Source organism: Rhopalosiphum maidis, chromosome 2, assembly GCF_003676215.2.
Source record: "Rhopalosiphum maidis isolate BTI-1 chromosome 2, ASM367621v3, whole genome shotgun sequence".
NCBI lineage: Eukaryota > Metazoa > Arthropoda > Insecta > Hemiptera > Aphididae > Rhopalosiphum > Rhopalosiphum maidis.
Window position 1 is genome coordinate 26,479,654 of NC_040878.1, and position 22,577 is coordinate 26,502,230.

The following is a 22,577-nucleotide window of genomic DNA, read 5'->3' on the forward strand; positions in this document are numbered from 1 at the left end:
TGCGTATTGGTACATTTTAACCACCTATTATAATAATTGAAAAATGCACTTTTTAAAAGACTTAACGTGGAATATCCTTTCAAAAAAATAACTACATAAAATTCACAAATTTTTATTATATCAACTTAAAAATAAATTTGTTTTACATAATAATTAAAATAATACACCGCGTACAAAATTTGATGCAACTATTTAATTATATTATATTATATTATATAATTCAAAATACTAAATCTGAATGAGATTTCTAACTCATCCTTTCTTTTATTTGAAGTTAAAAATAAATTTTTTATATACCTGATGATAATTTTTGAAAAGAATTTCATTAGTTTTATTTTTGTTACTTTTTTTTAATCAGAATAAATTTTATTACACTTAAAAAATTCTTTATAATATTATTATTATTAAATTATATCGGTTAGTTTTAAAATATAAAGAAATTCAAACTTATTTTGTATACTTCGCAGTGGCTATTATAAAGAAACTACAAAGTGAACCGGCATTCCTATAAGTTTTCAACCGAGGTTTTGTAGTAAAGCTGTTTTGAAACTTACTTAATTTGAATTATCGTCTACAGTAATAAAATCAGTTTCTTCTTTATGGCAATGATTGTTTATTTTTCAACAAAATCATATATTATGTGTTTCCAACACTTGCAAGTTTCAGATGATATCATAATATAATATAACTTTATGTATTTATATGAAGGCAGTAGCAAACAGTTCAGTCTGACATGACTTGTAACTGTATATTAGTATATTAAAAATCAAATTTACAACGTTATCTGAATGAATTTATAGTAATATAACAAATACATAATTTATGCGCATATCCATGTCATAATAGCGTAATACCGCCTAACAATAATAATTAAAAATAGACCTGCAGTACTCGTTTCTAATATATCAATTTATATGTTATTTATGGTTACTTGAAAATGATTATAAATTTTGTGTAATATGTAATATTTATGATAAATAGTACAAAATACTTAAATATTGATGGGAGTGGTAGTGTCGTAATTGTAATTTGCTTGCCTAATCTATATTAATTGGTACCTAAGGATTTTTTAAAATAAATTAAACCTCCTCTGTCTCCAAAAATTTGACCAAATCTTCTCTTATGAGCAGTGACCAGTGACCACGCATTATAATCACGTGCTGTATGTAATGGCGGCGCAGTAAATGATAATATTTTGACGTATATATTGCGATATCATAATATAATATGACACTATGATCACGATATTAATATTATATGCATCATCGTCAAACGTATCCGGTGCTCTTTGGGTGGATATGTTTATGCAAATTTATGCAGTGATGGTTTCGTCGAACTGCCGACCGCGCTCATTCGACCGTTAAAATAATATAATAATAATATAATATACCAGCCCGAAATGTGGGTGACAAATTTTCTGAGGATGTCTACGGCGGACGGTGATCTACTCATTCGAGTCGGACGTTTTATCGCGGTGAGGTTGGAACGCGCGTCAGACTTTGTTAAATTCCATACTGGTGAACTCTTGACATTTTTAGCCATTTGTCACAATATGTATATAAATAAATAAAGATAGTAAAGGAGAAAACGTGTTACACATCCTTCCCGTTAAAGAGACGATTTAGTGTATTATTAACACAGTCTACACACAAACATGTTCGTATAAATAAAACTTTGAATGTCAATCAAAATTCACTACATATTATAACCATCAATCAAAAAACAACAACAAACAAATAAATAAATGAATAATTTAATGTAACTGTTATAGCGTATAGTTATTAATTTATATTTAATAATTACTGTATTGTGTTTTTATGAATTTGAGCATTTAATTTAACATTACTATTAATATATTATAAAATGTTGTTTTTATTTATATTTTTAATATAATTCTATACAAGAAAGCATTTATAAAAATAACTGATTGCAATTTACAACAGACAAATTAAAATTCTTTTTAAATGTTCTTGTTTCCAATTTTTGCTAATTTTATAGTTGTTTTTAACTGAAGATATATTTATTCGCTTATTTTTTAATTTTATGCTTAAACCAAATCATGCAAATTACAAAAGTTAACATGTAAATACATGATAGTTAAATGCTAAATATTTACAAAAAAAAAATAAAAAATTTGAAATTTACGATATTTTGTAATTTTAGGGAATTCAGCGCGTAAACGCGGTGACAGTTGCTCGTTTATTTATAGTGTTTATATTATGTAGTACTTTTAGTACATAACAGGATGCACACATATAGATACATACCTATATAATATTATTACAATAAAGTCGACAATTTTTATTTTTCAATGACGCAGCACGCGAGTAGCCTGTAATCAAACACAATGATAAACGGTGAAAATCACGTTAAAGTTAACCTAACCACCGTTAAAGTATACCGCCATTATGATTTTCAATCAGCGTTTTGCGACAACTTGCAAACAAACACGATCAAAAATAAACTCGGTTTTAATATAATCGCCCGTAAAGTGTTTACTTAAAAACTCATTATGCACAAAAATCAAAACCACACGGATTTGTTTATTTTAAAATTTCGTGCCGATATCGACCGCATTATTATTATATTCGTGTAGTAATATAACAACGTTCGCGTCATCGGATGTGTGGACCTACGTTAAAAGTGAATCGAATCAACTACACGACGAATTTGTCTAATAACTATTATACATACTTATTGGTATGTGCATCTAATATACATGTCGTGTTCAGAGTCATCAATTTTTATTAACTTCCTCGAGGTACTAATATTTTTTCAGAAACATGTCTTGAACTTTCGAAGAGAAAAAAAATCATAGCTTTCAGAGAAATAAAACTCTAACACGATTCTATTCGTGTATCAGTATCATAATTTACGTAATATGAAATCTAATGAGTTGCTTTGTCCATTACAGGTTCATGGTCGTATTGGTATGCCTGATTTTCAGCGTGCTATCAACGATCGACGAGTATTCCGGGTTTGCGAACGAGACACTATTTTGGATGGTACGTATTTTAATATTTTGTCTTTTACTTTTAGAACCCGATAATAATTACAGTAGACACCGATTATCCGAACGCCTATCAACTGAACGTCCAATTAACCGGGCGAGAAAAAAAATTTAACGGCTTAAAAATGTCTTTTAAAATATGTTATTGTATTTATAGTTTATTCTTTTTCAGTTAAATATTATAATAAGATTATTTGTTTATTGTTACAAATTTCAAATTATATTACATACATATTAATAATAAATACATACACACAATATATTCATAAAATTACATAATTTTTGATATATCATAATAATATGTCTATCATTCAGATATTTGCTTATCCTTTGCTTTGACCATCCTTGACATTAATTAGTCCGGATAATCGGAGTTCTACTGTAATAAAATTAGGATTTTACAACTAAAGTTGTTCCGCGTGATAATAAATCAAAAAATATATATTTCTATAATATGTGCGTAATTTGTTGTTCGTTTTCCACACGCTGCCGCATACGTGTTTTGAATATTATTATTGGGCAGCGTATAACTCCACAATTTAGCAACTAACACATGGGCAAAAACATAATAAACCACATAATACAATATAACTAATATAGAACATTTGCCATTAGTGTTCTAACGAAATTCATAGTAAAAAAAAAGAACACACCGCAAACACACAAACTAGAGCACAGACCATGTAATATTATTTACATATATTGTTTATGGTTAGATAAGATATATGTATACGCATAAAGAAATTGAATCCTATTAAACGTGACTGTGAAAAAAAAAATGTTTAACACCCCACCAACAACCACGTAATTTCATTGCCTTTAGAAATAGTTTAAAATCGATTGTTTTTAGGGTCATTCGGATGTTTATACAAAAATATAAAATATTACAAAATATTTGAATATTTTGAATATTTTAATGAAAACATTTAAATGATTGCACATTGATTTTTTCTTGGAAATCACTATATTATGATATTAACGTGGTTATTTTTTTTATGACTATTATTATTTCTAATTGTAGTTTTATAAATTGTTTAAAACAGTTTGACTATATGTAAAATTTTCATTTTGAACGTGACAGTCTGCACAATATATAACGCATTTTCAAATTTAATAATTTGTTTTAATTATAGATACGTACATATAAATATAAATATACATAATGTTCTGTCAATTGTTTTCAACTGGTACTTTTTATTTTTTACGCAGTAATTAAAAATTTTGCACTTTAGTATTCATTCAAGTTTCAAAAGTATATATATTATAAATACACACACGTCACATACACATATACATATACATACACGTGTGCATTGTCCTTTGAATCAAAATTAACAACATGTGTGTGTGTGTGTGTGTGTGTGTGTGTGTGTGTGTATGTATGTGAAAAAAATATGTAAATTGCGTCTGATAATGAAATGTTTCCAGTTCAAATATGTATTATTTATAAACGCGTAATCTATCGAATGGACTTGATTTGTAATTGTATTTAGTTTTACCTTATTCACTGAAAGAAAATTAATTTTACCACATATTTTTATAACAATTTCATATCATATATTAAGTGTATAAAATATGTGTGTATATTGAATGTCATCAATTCCCTATAGAATATAAAATCTGCCAACTGTACGAAAATAGTCGCACAAGTTGCCGACGACGTGTCTCAGGGGTTATATTAGAGACGCCAAAAGTCTAAAACCTTCCTTACCTAAGTAATAATAAAAGTACCAGTCTACGAGGGAGTCATCTCGAGATTAAGTTAAATTACAGACATTTTTTTCAACGTTTTACTTTCCATTAGATGTCTTTTGATAATTATTTATAGCCGTTTAGGTTATTATGTATATGCTTTTTGGTATACACATATGACCAAGATCATTTGAAATAGAAAAAAAACTAAAGAAAGATTATAAGACAGTTTACATGCAAATTATAATTTGTATTAATTGTATTCCTTTAAAGTATTCAATTTATTTCAAATAATCAATATGGTGACGGTTATTGTTCAAAATAATTTTATTTAATATTATTTTGTTATATTATTGACAAGTTTAATTTTATTCGAATATTTTATTTTAAAAATGCATTTTTATCAAATATCTTCTAAAACTGGTTATTGACATAATCTGTCTAAAATGACTAGCATAATGCATTTGAATACATTTTTATTAAAAAAAATGAATGGTAGCACATAGGTGACATTTATTGAAAACACCATACTTTTCAGAAGTATCCAAATTTCAATATTCTGATTTTAAAATGTCTACACAACTGTGCAGTTAATCCGATTGAAGTGTTTAAAATGTTCATTTCAACTTTTGTTTTTTTTTTTTTATTAATGTCTTTCATTTTTAAGTTTTCTTTTTATATTTTATTCGTTTGTACCTTGTATTATATTTAACGATACTCCACAAATGAGTACAAGTTTTGAGATTATTAAATGATCCAAAATGTTATACGAGAGAAAAAATAAAAAAAAAAATTTTAATAATCCCTTAAGAGAATAAGATTTTCAATTTTATTTTATTTTATTTAAATATGAATAAAAAAACCAAAGCCAATTATTAGTTTATTTCTTTAGACGTACTGATTACTAACACAAACCAAATGTACATAAAAATAATTTCCTTAATCCTACAATAAATTATTTAAATATTGCTAAATTCAGTCCATAATTATTTATAGTGTAGCTAGCTATTAATACTCGTAACTATAAAATGTCGTCAATAACACTGAACCACGTGTATTTGGACAGATCTACAAACCATACAAGCTGTACTCTGACGAAACTGTTTACTGTTTTAAAATTAAATTATGGATAATTAAATTACGAATAATATATATTTTCGGTTTTTATAATATACGTTAGAAAAACTTATGAGGATTTTAATTTATAATAAATTTTCAAATGTATTGATCGAGGTACAACAAACATTATCAACATACATCGAAAATAAAACGGCAATATTATATCTTTATTGATATATATAATATATACGTGTGTTTGTGTGTGTGTGTGTAACTCAAATTTTCACACATGAAATTTAAATAAATACAAATTGCATTTTATAATTCATAGGCCAAATATTAATTAACATTTTATTAATAATATTTATAGAAATTGATTTAAGATTTCACTTGAAATAGATTTTTATTACTAAACAAAAATGTGCACACGAAGTAATGATTTTCATACGAACTTCTTTTAAGACTTTTTAATGTGCCGTGTAATTTATTATTTATATTTTCAAAAATATTCATAAAGAGATAAAAAATATTTGAAATATTATTCGAAACATAACATCATATTTTGTTTTATTTATATTTTAGGATTTACATTTCTTAACTACAAAATACATTTTAATAAAATATACAGCTAAACATAACTAAGATTTTCAAGAACCTCCAAACATTTAATTTTTTTTATAATTATGACCGTCTATAATAATATATATTAAATAATATGTATAAAATATACATTTACACAAAATATCATAGACCAATATATTTTAACTTATTTTGTCTTACAATAATTAATTTTTAATATATTTTTCAATGCGTATTATAAAAATGCTTTTCAAGAAAAAAAATAATGTTTGCCTGGTAGACAATTATTTATGTTATAATATATGAATTCTATAAGCTCCCACCGCTGCACAAGTCACGTATGATATGTTATGTCAATATTGTGTATAAATGTCAATTACGTGATATTAATTTACCTAAGCGTACCGTTTTAAGCCGAGTATATTATGATTCTATATAGGTTCGTTTTATCAAAATTATTTTATGAAAAAGTCGAATGTCAACTAAAATTTAAATCGGTGATCCATCAATTTTAAATATTTATAATAACGATACGAATAATACATTAATACGTGTAAAAACACGCTCTATTATTAGTTAATTTTAAGATGATAACATTTTACTTCGTTTTCTCAGTAAAATTCCTGGATATTAAACTCATTTTTTACTCTCCTCTTTGAATTTGTTGTTATTTTGATTATATACATATTTAAAATAAAACAAACTGTACGAAATTACATATATACATTATATTACATATATTATATATATATTAGTATGTGTACTGTATTTATATTACATATATTTAATGCTTAGCCAAATAAAATGAACCGTTTTTTCAAAAACACTAGAACAACTAGAATTTAAACATGTGTATTTTTATACTTGACGGATCTTTCTGGGAAAAAAATGGACAACATTATATGTCATAAAGCTAAAAAAAACGTATAAAAGGTTATGTCGTTTCGACATGACAGACACAGGAAAGGGCGTTTCTGAAGACTTTATGATTGCTTTTTTTTTAGATGCAATTAAGTTATACCGGTGAATTCGTTTTTAACGTTGGCTTCTAAAAAACTTAGATTCCGTTATATGTCATGTCGTAGACTTTTAAAAGCTCTTTTCACTGTCATAGGTTCAAAGTAATTTAACAAAACAGTTGAGGCAAGCTTGGGGCGTTAGTAACGTTTTAAATTACTATTATGCAATTATCATGTCATCGTTTAATTTATAAAAACAAATTCGATTGTCTATAATACTACCTAGTGGTATATATGTGCCGGGTCTAATATATTTTTTACCGGAGGCAAAGTACAAAATTAGCTCCCTATCATAAATCAGTCCCCCTCTATTATGCCACTGTTATACATATATACCAGTTACTCTCTCTAAAAAAAGGGGGTTAACAAAAATCACTATCAGGTAATTTGGCATCCCCCGTACCACACTTCCGGTGCAAATTCCCCGGTTCACCCCACCCCATTTCTAGATCCGGCCCTGTATATATGCATCCTACAATCTACAGATATAATATTTGTTTAAGTTCAATATAATAATCTTTAAAATGTTCTTTAAAACAAATTGTATAAATATCATAAATACTATTATATACTAACATATAATAATATAATATTAGGTGTAAATATATTTGTTTAAATTATTTTATATTATGGTAATATAGAATATAATATAATATAGGTATTAAGTATATATTAAACTGAAAACTGTAGAAGGACTATGTTGTATATTGATATATTGAACATAATCAAAAAAACATTTTTTTAAACACTATTAAAGGTATAGAAAATGATAATAAATAAAATTATTGTAACATGGTTTATAGTTTATTGTATGTGAGACATAGCACGTAGGCAATAACTAAAATACTACTTTCTAGATTTTTCCATTCGTATAAAATGTCTATTAAGGCATTAAGATACATTACAGTGCAAAATTACTTTTCTCTGGAGATATATATATATATATAACTACCATCATAAAGAAAATACATTGTGTTATTCCCAGTTCTCATATAAGTGATTTATTTGTGTTATTGCTGTGCACTTTTGAGAGCTTTTATTCGCCACTTAGAACCGTTTGTACACACCATGCATTCGAATCACTCGAGAATAATTATTGGATTTTTTTGTATAAAACACAATTTTTTTCATTCGGCACGTTGAACACATAAGTATGCTTCTAAAATATTTTATTTCAAATCGATTATCAATAAATTATGAATATTTACATAGAATAATAAAATAGTTATAGTTTGAGGATTTGCGTACATTTTTTTACGATTTTCAAAAAGAAAATTTATATTTTTCAACTAGTTAAAATTGCATGTACAATCAATACATAATTTATAATAATGTTTATTATTAATGCGCATTTATTCAACCTAATAAATCTGTAATTCGAAATATACGTAAATTCTATTATTATGGTTACTATATATTCTTAGAATGATTTACATTTTTATTTAATATGTCAAACATTCAAACAAATTAAAATAGAATTGTAATAGGTAACAAAAGCTATTAAGATAATTGTACACTCGTGCTCTTTAAAAGTTTATAACAATTTATTCAAAGTCTTATAACAACTGTTAATAAATATAAACGGATCGAGACAGAAAAATAACAATTCATCAACAGTTCCTCGGTATTTTTATTTATTTTTTTTTTTTTGTTTTTTTTTACTTAATAAATCTCTGGGCAATTTCGTTTAAGACAACGAAGGATATTATTTTCAGGAATTGTTAGATTAGCTTAGATTGGAATTTTTAAATGGGGCTTTGTGACTTCATCATTTACAGTAAATAAATATAATTATATTATAGAGATGGCTGTGAAACGTTGGTTCTTCGCTAGATTTAGGCTAATAAACATTTTAAGATGTTATGAAGAAGGAGAAGGTGAATATAAATAATGTTGACTTGCTTTCGATTTAGTTTTGTTGATCTTTTTTTTCAAATGTCACACCTATTAAGTACTTTGGTGATGGGTTCGAGTATATAGAGTTTTTATTTAATCAAAGAGAAGGAAAGACGTTGCAATTGAGCATGAAATTCAATTGAATGCGTTTATTCTGATTAGTTGTAATCTTCCAGTTTTAACTCACGTGGCCGTTTAGTTTAAGTGCGACTGAATTTATTTAACAGATTTACCAGCAACATTACTACAACGGTTTGAAGTCAAAATCGACGCGTCTACTAATAAGCATTGTTGACGTGGATATATATAACTAGCCAAGAGATAAAAATTATACATCGTTCGCTATTTAAAATAATAGTAGCGGCCGTACACTCACAATACCAAAACAAAACGCACTGACTTACGAATAGGAGCTGAAAAAAAAGACATGTGAGAAATTGTTACATCTGTCAGAAGGGTTTCCGAGCAGTTTGTACGCATCTACCTTTATACTGGTTAAATCACCAAACGTGATCATTCCCGTTTTATCGTTTTATTATGTATTTATTCGAATTTTTATGTTTGAAATTCACAAAAACTGTCTTAGTTATAACTTTATAAGTTATAAGTGCTTTACTAAATATTGCATAATATATTGTATGTTTTATATACAACCAAATCTCTATACATTCTAAGCATATTTTTTCGTGAAATACTGACCTAAGTATTATATATCAAAAACTCAGTCTCCATCATGCTCGTTTGGATTTCGATTTAGGCTAAATCAAAAAATGTAAAAACAAAAAATCTATTTAAACGTGTTTAAAAATTCCGAAAATTTAAATTTGAATAAATGCGTAATTAAAAGACAAAATAGAAGGTGAACGCGGTCGTCGAGTCACCCGGTTTATATATGCATATAAATTTATACTATGGCAGTATGCATATGGAAGAACTCGATAGGTTCACTGGTAAAAGCAGGATCGCGTTAGCTTTCGTATGCGGAAATCATGCATGAACAACCCGTGCATATACTCACACATAAAACCACATTGCAAATTATGCGAACTATACACTAGTGGAAGTTTTTTTCAGTTTTGATTTATGAACGTAGATATTTCCTCACATTTTTCATGTGTTTTTTTATCTTTCATTCTTTTTAAAGTGAGTATAAAAGTCTTGGAGAGATAATGTACGACCGACGAATGCCTCGAACCGTGTCGTCGCTCCGCGGCCGTCTTCAGGTAATATTATGAATAATGATAATCTTTCCGTATACGTGTCTCTTTCTCTCTCTCGCACACACTCACACACTCACCTATAATACATACGAAAACGTTTCCAACGCTTTGTCGTCTCGTATATAAATACATGTGAACGGGTTTCATAAAATTAAATATAACGAACACCAATAAGATTATTGAAATAATTCAATTGCGCCTTCCAATAACGATCAAGTTTCGTAGGTATGCGTACTAAAATAATTTATACCACTTCAATTCGTGTTTAGGAATTATCGTTTATTTCCATTGAATAATTCGTGCGGGGGCCACGTTTGCATATTATACACACAAAGATTATGATACATACATTTTTTAACATAGTATGCAAAAAGCTTAGTGTAAAATATAATATGTATTTATTTTAATTTTAAACACTTGCAATTTAAATTCAGCTTCGATTAATATTGAACAACTTGGGTTGGTACGTGAACAATTTGTGAAAATACAAAATATAATATGTCACGCGCACATTAACCTCGCCACTGCATAGTCTACACTTCTATAGTGTGAACTAATGATAATATATTATATTAAACGTTTATCGTGCATGGAGAATATAATTTATAGGTCATAAGTCATAAGTAAGGATAATTGCGTACAGGGTTTAGAAAAAAAGTAGACAGTTCGAATGTTTTTTTTGGGGGGAGCGATTTGTATAACATACGAGTGAATATGAGCATTAAGCATATAATGATAAATACATAATAAATAAATTATAAATGTATAAGACGTATCGGATTTAACGTACTTTTGATACCAATAGCCAATAGTTAATGCTGTGCATTTGGTATGTAGAAGACAATTTTTTTTATTATTATTATTATTACAGTAAGATATTCCTAGCTTGCGCTATCTACACCTAGAGATATTAGAAATAATAATACATATTTTGGTTTGTTAAGTGCGATAGCTGAATTAAGTTAAAAATTTAAGTTAAATGATAGTAACTAATAGTTAGAGACTTAAGATTAAATTAGAAAGTTTCTTGAGCAATTAGGTCATGCGGGCGTCCACGTTATAGGCAGCATTGTGGAGCTGGTCCTATGTTGACGTGGTAGTGCATTGAGCCTTTTGATTTGTGGATGCATTTAAAGAAGCATACAGTCAAGTGTTTTATGTGAACTTGGAGGTATGGAATTTTGAGGTCTTTGTGTATGTTAAGGTTTCTTACAAATCATGGAGCTTTTGTTATCGTTTTTAAAACTTTTCTTGTACTATGTATAGCAAATAAAATATGTTATAGTATTATTATGCTCAGTTAATACTTTCAGTAAAATAATCGTTACACATACTAAGTATAAATAAATTGTAGAGCTAATGTGGATCTAAAAAATATGTTTTAACTCCTCCACTTAAATACACGTTGCCTTACTAAACACAGCTATTTATCGATAACCGATTAATGCGGCCACTTATACACTCCTACGCGTATATTGAAAATATTTTCGATTAAAAATATTTAACATAAAAACTAGTACTCACACAATATTATTTTGTTTAAAATGTATCCAACATGAACTAGGTTGACTTATGCAGTATAAAATAAAAGATCATTTTAATAGGGTGCTACAACCATCATTATTTCACACACTCTTAATAGACACAAAAATGTTATTAAATAATATACATAATATCTTACCAAACAAAGAAAGCCAACGCAAGCCTAGAAAAAGAGGTACTATACTACTAAGGCGTCCGCTAAATCAAACACTGGACTTATGGAACTAGTACAATATCCATGTTAAGTAAATATTACGTCCAAGTTTTAATTTTATAAATACGTAAAAAAAAATAAAGCTCGTGTTTTTATTAAACGTAAATAGTACTAATTATGATAATAACTTTCTAATAATAAAAATATAATACAAAATAATATGTAGGTTATGCATTTTATCGCTAAATATTCAAACTCTATAAAATACTCATGTAATAATATATCGATAGCTTTTCATATTATATAGGTTAACACAATAGGTCATACATATTATTAGTGTATTATTAATTTTGACAAAGAATCGATTTATGTATATTAATATACATAATTAATAAATTTCGATGTTTGAATAATATTGTTTGCATAATTTCATATTACAACAATCAAATTAATTTTATGTTAATAAAAATTACATTTATCTCTTTAAAAATTTTAATCAAATTGTATGTATATTACGAACCAATTTTTTAACTACCTTAGATTTTGTAATTTACATATAATCTATATTTTTGTTTATCTATATTAAGTCAAATTTATCTCATTTAATTTTAAACAATTATACCTAATTTATAACATATGTAATACAGTATTTCCGTGTATTGAGAGATATTCAACATTTATCCGAAAAGTTGAAAATAAGTCATATTCTATATCGATATATTATCCAAAAGTTTATGATCAACACATAATAATAGTTTTTAAAAAACAGGATAAAAATAATTTATCAATCTTAGTTGATTAAGTTGAACCATATAATAGTATAGCATAATAAGTTAAACAGTATCTAAATTTTATGATGGTTAAATGTGAATTACATTTAAAATTGAACAATATTCTTAAAAGTTGTATGTAACTTAATATTCCTAATAAATTTAACAACGTTGAAACTTATTTAGTACACATAAATTCATATAATTTAAGTGATTTCTTTATTAAATATCAGATGTACGCAATTGTGTTCCAAAAGGGTAAGTCGTTCGCGACAAGTTCTGCCTATTTAAACACATTTTGTTTGCATTTATTAATTTTATTTTTTTAACCTACAAAAATAATTTTATTTATAAAAATTCCAAACAAAAGAACCACCCTACGAATGAATTTTTCAAGTATAAAATAAATGTAACAATTAATTTGATACATGACTCAAATATAAAATAAGATAAAATAAAAATTTTAAGTAATAAATATTTTATATGAATATGTTTTTTGAAAAAAAGTATGTTTTTAATGAATAAGGTTCTACTGCAGTGATTTGAAATACAGTCGTTCTGAAAACGATTTTGCGAAGTACTTTTCGCTCAATTATGTATGCACAAATTGTTATTCGTGTAACCTAACCAAACCCCTGTATTCTACTTGTAGAAATATTCATATTTGATGATATTATAACATTTGTATGCAAATTATTTTGTTTCCACAAATAATTATTTTTTTTTCAAATTCCACAAAACAGAAAAACAGAATTATATTACAAACATTTATTATACAAATGTTCGCTTGCAATAATGATAACAATATAAGATACGAGATATTTACACCAAATTAAATTTATTTATATAACTAAATATTTTGTTATTGAATATTTTTCAAAAATATTGCCATAATATTTCTGTTGGAAAAACAATAATTTTGATTCTTACTTTCCCAGTTATAAGTTATAAGTTATAACATTGAAATTTAGACCATTATAATCAATAAATACTTAAAAAATTTACGTGCATCTTTTGAGAATTTCAAAGTATAATGTCAATAAAATTTTGTATTAAAGATAATTTATTATTAACTGAAATAATAATTATGAAATCAAGCCACATATCATATGTATAATATGATTTCTTTTTAACAGTCGATTCTCAAAAAATAATTTTTCTATGAAAATAATTTTAACTATATTTTTTGTAAAAAAAAGGTAATCAATTGAATACTACTCTGCTGTATACTAGATATCGAGTGGATCATTATTATGGGTGTGCTAAATTTAAATTCAATGATATATCATTGTATAAAAAAACAATTCTGACCCAAGACGGTCTATCAATCTATATCACTAAGTATATTTCATATTCATGATATGTTTTCTTGATATACATAGCTATTGAGATTATTTATATTAATTTTAATAATAAAGTAGGCTAATATATTTTTTTCTGAAAATATAGTAGTTATTATATTATTACTTATTAGTTTTTAATTATTATAGTAACTCATATTTTTACATTATTATATCAATTAATATAATTCAAATTTGAATAACATCTTTCTGTAAATACCTGTAAATCAGAACAAATAGTTTTTCATAATATAAATAGATAATATCAAAAAAATATTATTACGTATAATGAAATTCATATTACATATCTTATAGCATTATATGCGCAATAGTTTCCACGAATATTTTTAAATTATAAAAAAACAATTAACACCGTTATTTATTGTTAAATAAGTAATTTCATCCAAATAATTTGAACTTAATATGTCTATAAAAAAATAATTTTCTTTATATATTTTTCATATTTGATGATTTCAGTATGAATCTTGTATTAAATTTTAAAATCTTAGGCATGAAAATAACATTTTAATAAATTTCTAACTACAAAATAATTTGCTAAGTCTCTCGATTTCTATGAATTTTTGAAATTCTGACTTTAAACACTTATAAGAAAATGTTATGATTATATAAGATTTTCAATATTTAGGTAATAGCTGTTAAATTAACAACTTATGAGGGGCTTTGTAGTATATATTTAAGCACTTTTATTTAGTAAATAATTTTTAATAGATAATTCTAGAAAAAAAAATGTTTCCCCATGCTTATAAATATAGCTTAAAAATAATTGAAATATTTTAAAAATTTTATCGCAAATGAAAAACAATTTTTTGTTTGTTTTGTTTTTTTATTTCATAAAATTTACTTTTAGAATTTTTTTACCTTTAACCTCCCTCTCCTTCATGTTTATTATTATTACATTTATGTATTACATTACTTATTATCGACAACACGTTCCATTAAATTCGTTTAAATACAAAAAATAGATAGAAATATAATTTAAATATTGGTATTAGTCGACCTCTTGTGAGACGATGTTCGATTATTTACCTCATTATGTGTAACATCAATTTAGTTGTAATCTGGTGAAAATATTGAATATATTTTAAAATCAAAAAAATACTATAAAGCCGAAAAAAACTAACCGTGTACTAGTGACTTAGAACTTGATAAAAAAAAAAGAAATAATTTAAAATTTCATAATAACTATAATTAACACTTTTGCTTAGTCAGTCGACGAAAATAAAATATACTTAATACACGTCCAATCATCAGCAAAAAATCTTAAAAAATAAGCTCAAAAAATGATTAAAACATCTAATAGAAAATAACATGATATTTAGAGTGGAACTGCAGTTACACACGAGCTAGAATTTGTAATAGTAAATATCACGGGAGCTTATCATGAAAAAATAAAAATAAATTATTATTTCATTATTAAAGTTGATGAAAAAAAATATAAAAAAATAGTTTATGATTAATTACTTATTAGAATAAATTATGTAAAAAGAAAGTAATACTTAAAATACAAAAATTGAATTAAAATATTTTAAAGTGTTAAACAATGTTTTTTATATAATATTTTAATAATTTACCTCCTTTTTCTAAATATTTAATATTACTGTGTTATGTGTATCGTTGCTTGATTTCATTAGGAAATGATAACATGTACCTACTGTACTAATAAATGACATCATTTCCTTCCTTTATTAAGAATTGTCAACATTTCCGATACAATATAAAGACATAATACATAAGTATATAATATTTAAACTGAATTAAACTGTAAATAATTTGTAATCGAACTACAAATTGCTATTAATTAATAAATTATGACAACTTTTATTCAATGTGATATTCAAACTTATGGAATCGTTATAATACCTATTCAATTAATATATTTTTATCGTGGTAGGTTATTATTAATAGTAATATCTATACTCTATGGTTTATACAAAAATAACGATAAATGGAAAAGCCACACGACCACGTGATAATCAATTATTAGTAGATATCATAATAATATCGTTATAAGATATTGATGTAAGTTATAAATGTATAATACATAAACAATATGCATATAAATATATGATTCACATAAATAATACCATTATAAATGGTTAACCTCAAAATAAATTGTATTTTACTTAGAAGGATACTTATATTTATATTAAATATTAAATTTTAGCATATTAAATATAGGTATCTACTACTTACATTTTTTATGTAAACATATTTGTTTATATCGTACTATCGTTTATATTATTGCATTTTTTTTACACCTCAGTTTGGATTTTTTACTTTTATAGTATATATTTTTTCACCTCTAGTAATTCGTATAAAACATTAAGAATATATATTTTTTATAAATAAAATCACTGAAACAATATTTTCTTTAGTGTATAAAATAAAAAGTATTCAAATAATATATCAAACAATTATTTATTTATATGTGGTAATTATTATGATGCATTTATATCTAGTTGAGAAATTAAAATTGTATTAAGAATGCATTTTTAAGCCATTTAGGTATAAATATAGGTACAAAAGTATCTTGTTCGTAAATAATATTATAGTACTGCAGTATTACGACTTATAGTTTATTATGAAATCAATGCGATATCTGAGTAAAAGGAAATTAATATAAAAACTAACCATATTTTGGATAAATTAAATCTATAGCAGGTTACCATTAACAATAGTTTGACAATAGAAAAAAATATAATCCGTCGTCAGCGTACAACAATTGTATAGTTAGTTGTATGTACCTACCAAGTTGACAAAGTTGACATTTTGAAAAAAAAAGTAATATATATAACATAACGTTCAACGTTCGATGTTAGATATCCAGAAAATAGTTCAAATACTTTATATAATATTAATAATTTAATACAATAAAAATATACCTAACACGTGAAAATATTATTTGTGTCGTTGGTTGTAAATATATATAATGGTATGTGGCCTTTAATGTTATTCATATGGCCTAGAAATTGGTTTACGGTTCACTGGCGTTTGAAAGAAGCCTTTCGTGTAGGTACTTGCATATTTTGATGATCATATGCTGACGATAATAGCACAATAATATAATATACAAACAGCTCGAAAATTATTTAGTACTTAACGATCAACGACACACAATTCTTACAATATTGTACACACACACACATATGTCATATTATACACATGTCATCGCACTTGTATATTTGAAATAAAACACTTCAATTAAAAACTTTTTAAATATAGTCTCCAATAATTATAAAAATACATTTTAAATACTTATCAAATGAGAAATGTTTTGGACCAGATTTCTTTAAAAAAGATTTTTTTGCGGGTAAATACATATTTTTAAACAATGCATAAATAGTTTTGTAATGAAAAAAAACTAAAGTCAACACACGAATACAACATAAAAGTGTACTAGGAGAGTTTTGTTGGTATTTTAAAATTTTTTTTATTATATATTAAATATGTTTTTTAATATATTTGTTTTAAATGTATTCAAGTTTATATCAAGTGTACACTTGTGTATAAGTCAACGTTTAGATATCAACACAAAAAATACGATGACAACTTTCTTTTTTAAACTTTGAGAAGCAAGTACATTAAATTATATTCAGTTTGTGCTTTGTATAATATATAGGTTTAATGTCAAACGTACGTAAGTCCATTATTATATTAAAGTATTGCAGTTAAAATAGCCAGTGTATGACAGAATTACATACAAAATATATCAAACAAATACTTATATATAAAATAATATTATGTATTTTCAAAACTCAATTATCTAAAAAACTTTAATACGAAAATATTTTACAATCGTAACCGGACGATAATTAATATTTAACAGCGCACACATCATCGATTGATGAGTTAAAAATATGTATTTTTAATACTATTGAAATGTAAAAAAAAATATATTATTCTCAACTTGTATTGTTGCATGCCATTAGACATTCAATATCTCGATTGACGTATATTATTGTGTTGTATTTTATAATTATGTGCGGAATTCATAACGGTGAAACTGATCCACGAGAAAAAAATTGTTCGGTTATCATACGTACTTGTATTAAAATAATGATCGAAAATAACCTTTTATTAAAAATGTATGACTCTTACGACAAAATTATATTTAATATATTTTACAATAATGTGTGCCAAGGTAATTTATTTGTGTACCTACTACATTTATACAGTCGAGTGAGACAACCACATGTTTTAAAGTTCACATTATTTATTATTACTGTAGTGATACCAACAGCTATATCGTAAACTTTGGTGATATAAGATAGGTCTCGAATGAGTTGTAATAACATAGACAATTATCTGAATTCGTCATAAATAAACACGCAGTGTTATCGTTAATTTTAACCGCTCAAGCATTCGTGGTAGTTCACCGAGCTCAAAAATTTTAGGTTACAACTATAATAAATAACAATTATTATACTGTTCTAATTATTTTAATATGGACACCTAATATTATGGTTTAAGAAATAGTTTTCAAGGTTTTATAATTCAAAATAAATATATTAAACGACAGTGATAATTAATCAGAAAACGCGTTTTTGTTTTTATGTATAAACATCATATATATTTATAGTATAAAAATAAAATTAAAAAACAGCATATTATTATAATTAGAACGGTATTACCCTGATGGGATCGATAATTCCAACGACGCAAAATCCAGACACATTATTTTCACTACATTGTTTTACTTTACATGAAAATTTACAAAAAATAAAAACCAACCTATGGTATAGAAAAATGTATGACTTTTTTTTAATTATTGTATACTTAAGTTTTTTGTATACCTTATTATAGTAAAAATTATATAATGTAACAGTTTTAACTTTTTCGATACATTCAACATTAACAGCACTGAATAGCACAAATTAAAAATTGTGCTATCCTGCGGTACATTTAAAAGACAAGAACCACACTTAACATTCTATATTAATATTGAACTATCTAATTATTGTATATTATGTTTGGGAATAATAACCATCAAATTATCTTTCATGCATTAGGGCAATAAATTTCAATTTTCAAGATACTATTTATTGTGTACCTGAATTACCTTTATTACAAATACATAAATATTATATTTGTACAACTATTATAAGATATACCATGCAATTATACAATATACAATGGTTGCATTATCACCATTTTCACCTATGTAAATAAATAAATAATAATTGTCAAATTACGTTGTGTTATGCAGGAAATTTGCCTAGTCGTGTTCTTCGGCGTCGAGTATATGATACGATTATGGTCGGCCGGCTGCAGATCCAAGTACATGGGCACTTTCGGCAGGTTCCGTTTCGTCCGGAAACCCATATGCATCATCGGTAAGAAAACATTCTAATATTCTATGGAGTACTACATACGCAATGTATAATTATATACTTATGGTTAAAAAGATTTATCACATAACACTCGAAATACCTTGACATGTTGTTGAACGTTTAGTTAGACCAATATTATTTTTCCAGGTAAAAACAAAATTGGGTCTTCACATACCGTATCATATTATTATTATGATATGGATGTTAGTTATTTACACTTAAAATAAACTATTTTCGTAAATTATGTTATACACAGATATAAATCAAACTATGAGTACTTACGACTTATATAACTCTGAACACATGCGTTCGCATAATATTACACGAAGTATCTATAGTGAATATGACTGTATCATCGGGAATTTGTTAAATGATTATCGCTTCAATAACCGCAAGCGCTTGCATTCCAATTACCTATTGTATTTCTCAAATCGTAATAACATTTGTATTTAATTATATGACTTTAAAAATATGATGTGAACGTATAGCCATTTAAACGCTTATTTATTCTTCAATAGAATAATGGACTCCACTGAACATGTTCGTGTGAGGGCTCATGATTTGAAATACAAATTCAGTAAAAAGTTAATACAATAATTATTATAAATAATTACAATGTAATACTTTTTTTTCATACACGTAACTAAAATATCAATACAAATAAGTAAATATTTTTTTCTATATTTATACATGATATAATACAGTATTAATATTTTATAGAAAATCGTCTTAACAATTAATATAATAATACAATAAAAATCTATATAAAACTACAATTAATAAAGATCTAAAATCGAATTAATAAAACAATTAGTAACACAACAATCTTATACATTTGTTATGCATATGCCTATATTTTACTCTTGTAGCATGATGTACTTACGTTTTGCTCAACTGTTTATATAAATAACAGTTACGGCGTGGTTTAGATTATTATTAGAGTAGTGTATAGTCTAATGATTATTAGACTATGACTTGTGAGTTACAAGTAAAGTATATTTAAATATTTGAAGTGAGCCTAAATTATTTTCCAATATGCACTATACGAAAGTTACACAATTTAATTTGTAATGTAAACAATTTAAGGATGCATGTTAACCAGCATCCACCAGGTATATTAAAAGCAACTAGACTTTAAAAAAAAAATTTATACTAAGACGCAAGTAGGCTATATACGACCTATTTCTAACATTTTCTAATCTGGATGCAATTTACCTATTAAATTAAATCTGAGACACTAGTAGTATGCTTCCGGCTTCACTCATAAACCTAACTTAATTTTTATTTCAACCTATCACCAAACTCTTGACGAAATACATTTTTTTCAAATTTGTTCCCCAGAAAATAAATCCTGGTATCGCCACTGAATGTACATATTTTTTTATTAAAACACACATCCCCGTGTACATAACACTGTTATATTCAATTGTTTAAAATTAATTTCATACTGTGATACAATTTAAGATTTTATTAAGTTAAGGAACAAATTATTTTCACATAGCCGTTATTGGATTTTTCCTAAGTCGGTCTATACACTAGCAAATAGCTCATCCTAAAACTGACCTTCAGCAAAAAGTACTATTCGTATAGCAAACGAATTTACCGTTTGTATTTAAATCGTTTATTTGGTTTGTTTGTATATTAAAGAGTATGTGTGATGGAGTAGTCACTTGAGATTTGAGGAACACCGTATACCTATTATTGAAGTTTCTTTACTTAATTTATTGTTAATTAGAACGTTTATTATTTTCAATGTGTTAAACATGAACTTGATAAATTATAAACGAATCTTTTAACGTCAAGTTTGTTGAAATTCTATATATAGTAATATTTCATAATCTATGGTATCAAATGCTTTTGCTAGATCCAAATAATAACAATTGCACATTAATATTATGAATTAAGTAATTAGTTGTAAAATAGTGTGTCTCTATTTTTAAAAACTTGACAATTTTGTTTAGAACTATTTTCGGCTTTTTCAAATTCAAATTTGTAATATTGATTTTCAGCTTATTTTATCGCGTTATTCCAATTTTCAATAAACGATTAAATATAGTTATTATTCAGGGCTTAGTATTTTGGGCATTTGATGATTTTTTTTCTGAAATACAGTTATTTTCTCCTTCTTAAAAAAATATCTATACATTTTTTTGTTGCAAGATATTTACATTAGAATCACTTATTATTGATAACCAACCGTAGATTTTTTAATGAAAATCATAATTTTGCACGATCAACTAGTTTTACAATTTTTAAATTTAATAGATGTTTCTATTGAAGATAAGGTTGTTTATATTATTTAATATATTTGTGACGATCAAAAAATTTACTTTTAAAAAGGTATGAGTAACAAATGCTTTCACATATTTTGTTAACTTAATATATTTTAAAAGTACATGCTCTAAAAACTATCCTTATGTTTCTTTTGATCCAGTTAAATAATTAATGAGACTAATAAAGCCATATTCGCTTATTAAATTAAAATATTTATTACAATATAATTCTTAATTAATTAGTCTATATATAAGTGATCCTTTGTTATTATTTGGCTCTATCTCTGCGTAAGATGGTTTTTTTAAACAATGTAATATCAATTTTAGGTGGTGTTGTTAAACTATGAAGTTTAAATTTCTTTTTTTACAATTAATTTATAAACTAAACATAAAACAAATGTTTAAATCAGTTAATTGTATTTAATAATAAGAGTGATTATTTTATCAAATTAATTTATACATTTTATAGTCTTGAATATAATATAGTTTGAAATTTTAAATTATTTGTTATTTAAGTTAGGTGAATCTAGTTTTAAAAAATTAAATCAAAAACAATTATTAATGATATAATTAATATTATGCAAAATGCGTCAATATTTCTATTAAAAATTCTTAACTTTATTAAGATTTTGTAATATTTAATGACTAATCTTTATTGAATATCTTTCTATA

The 22,577-nt window shown here is 25.4% G+C and overlaps 1 protein-coding gene across 4 annotated transcripts in view; it reads left to right on the forward strand.

Moving 5' to 3' along the window:
• The window catches only part of LOC113551068 (potassium voltage-gated channel subfamily KQT member 1), a 248,930-nt gene that overhangs the window by 204,662 nt on the left and 21,691 nt on the right, over positions 1-22,577 (forward strand). For all 4 annotated transcript variants that reach the window (XM_026953097.1, XM_026953098.1, XM_026953099.1 and 1 more), the window contains 2 exons: positions 2,915-3,005; positions 19,509-19,635. In XM_026953097.1, coding sequence (XP_026808898.1) covers positions 2,915-3,005; positions 19,509-19,635 — 218 coding nt within the window. The remainder of the gene's footprint in view (positions 1-2,914; positions 3,006-19,508; positions 19,636-22,577) is intronic.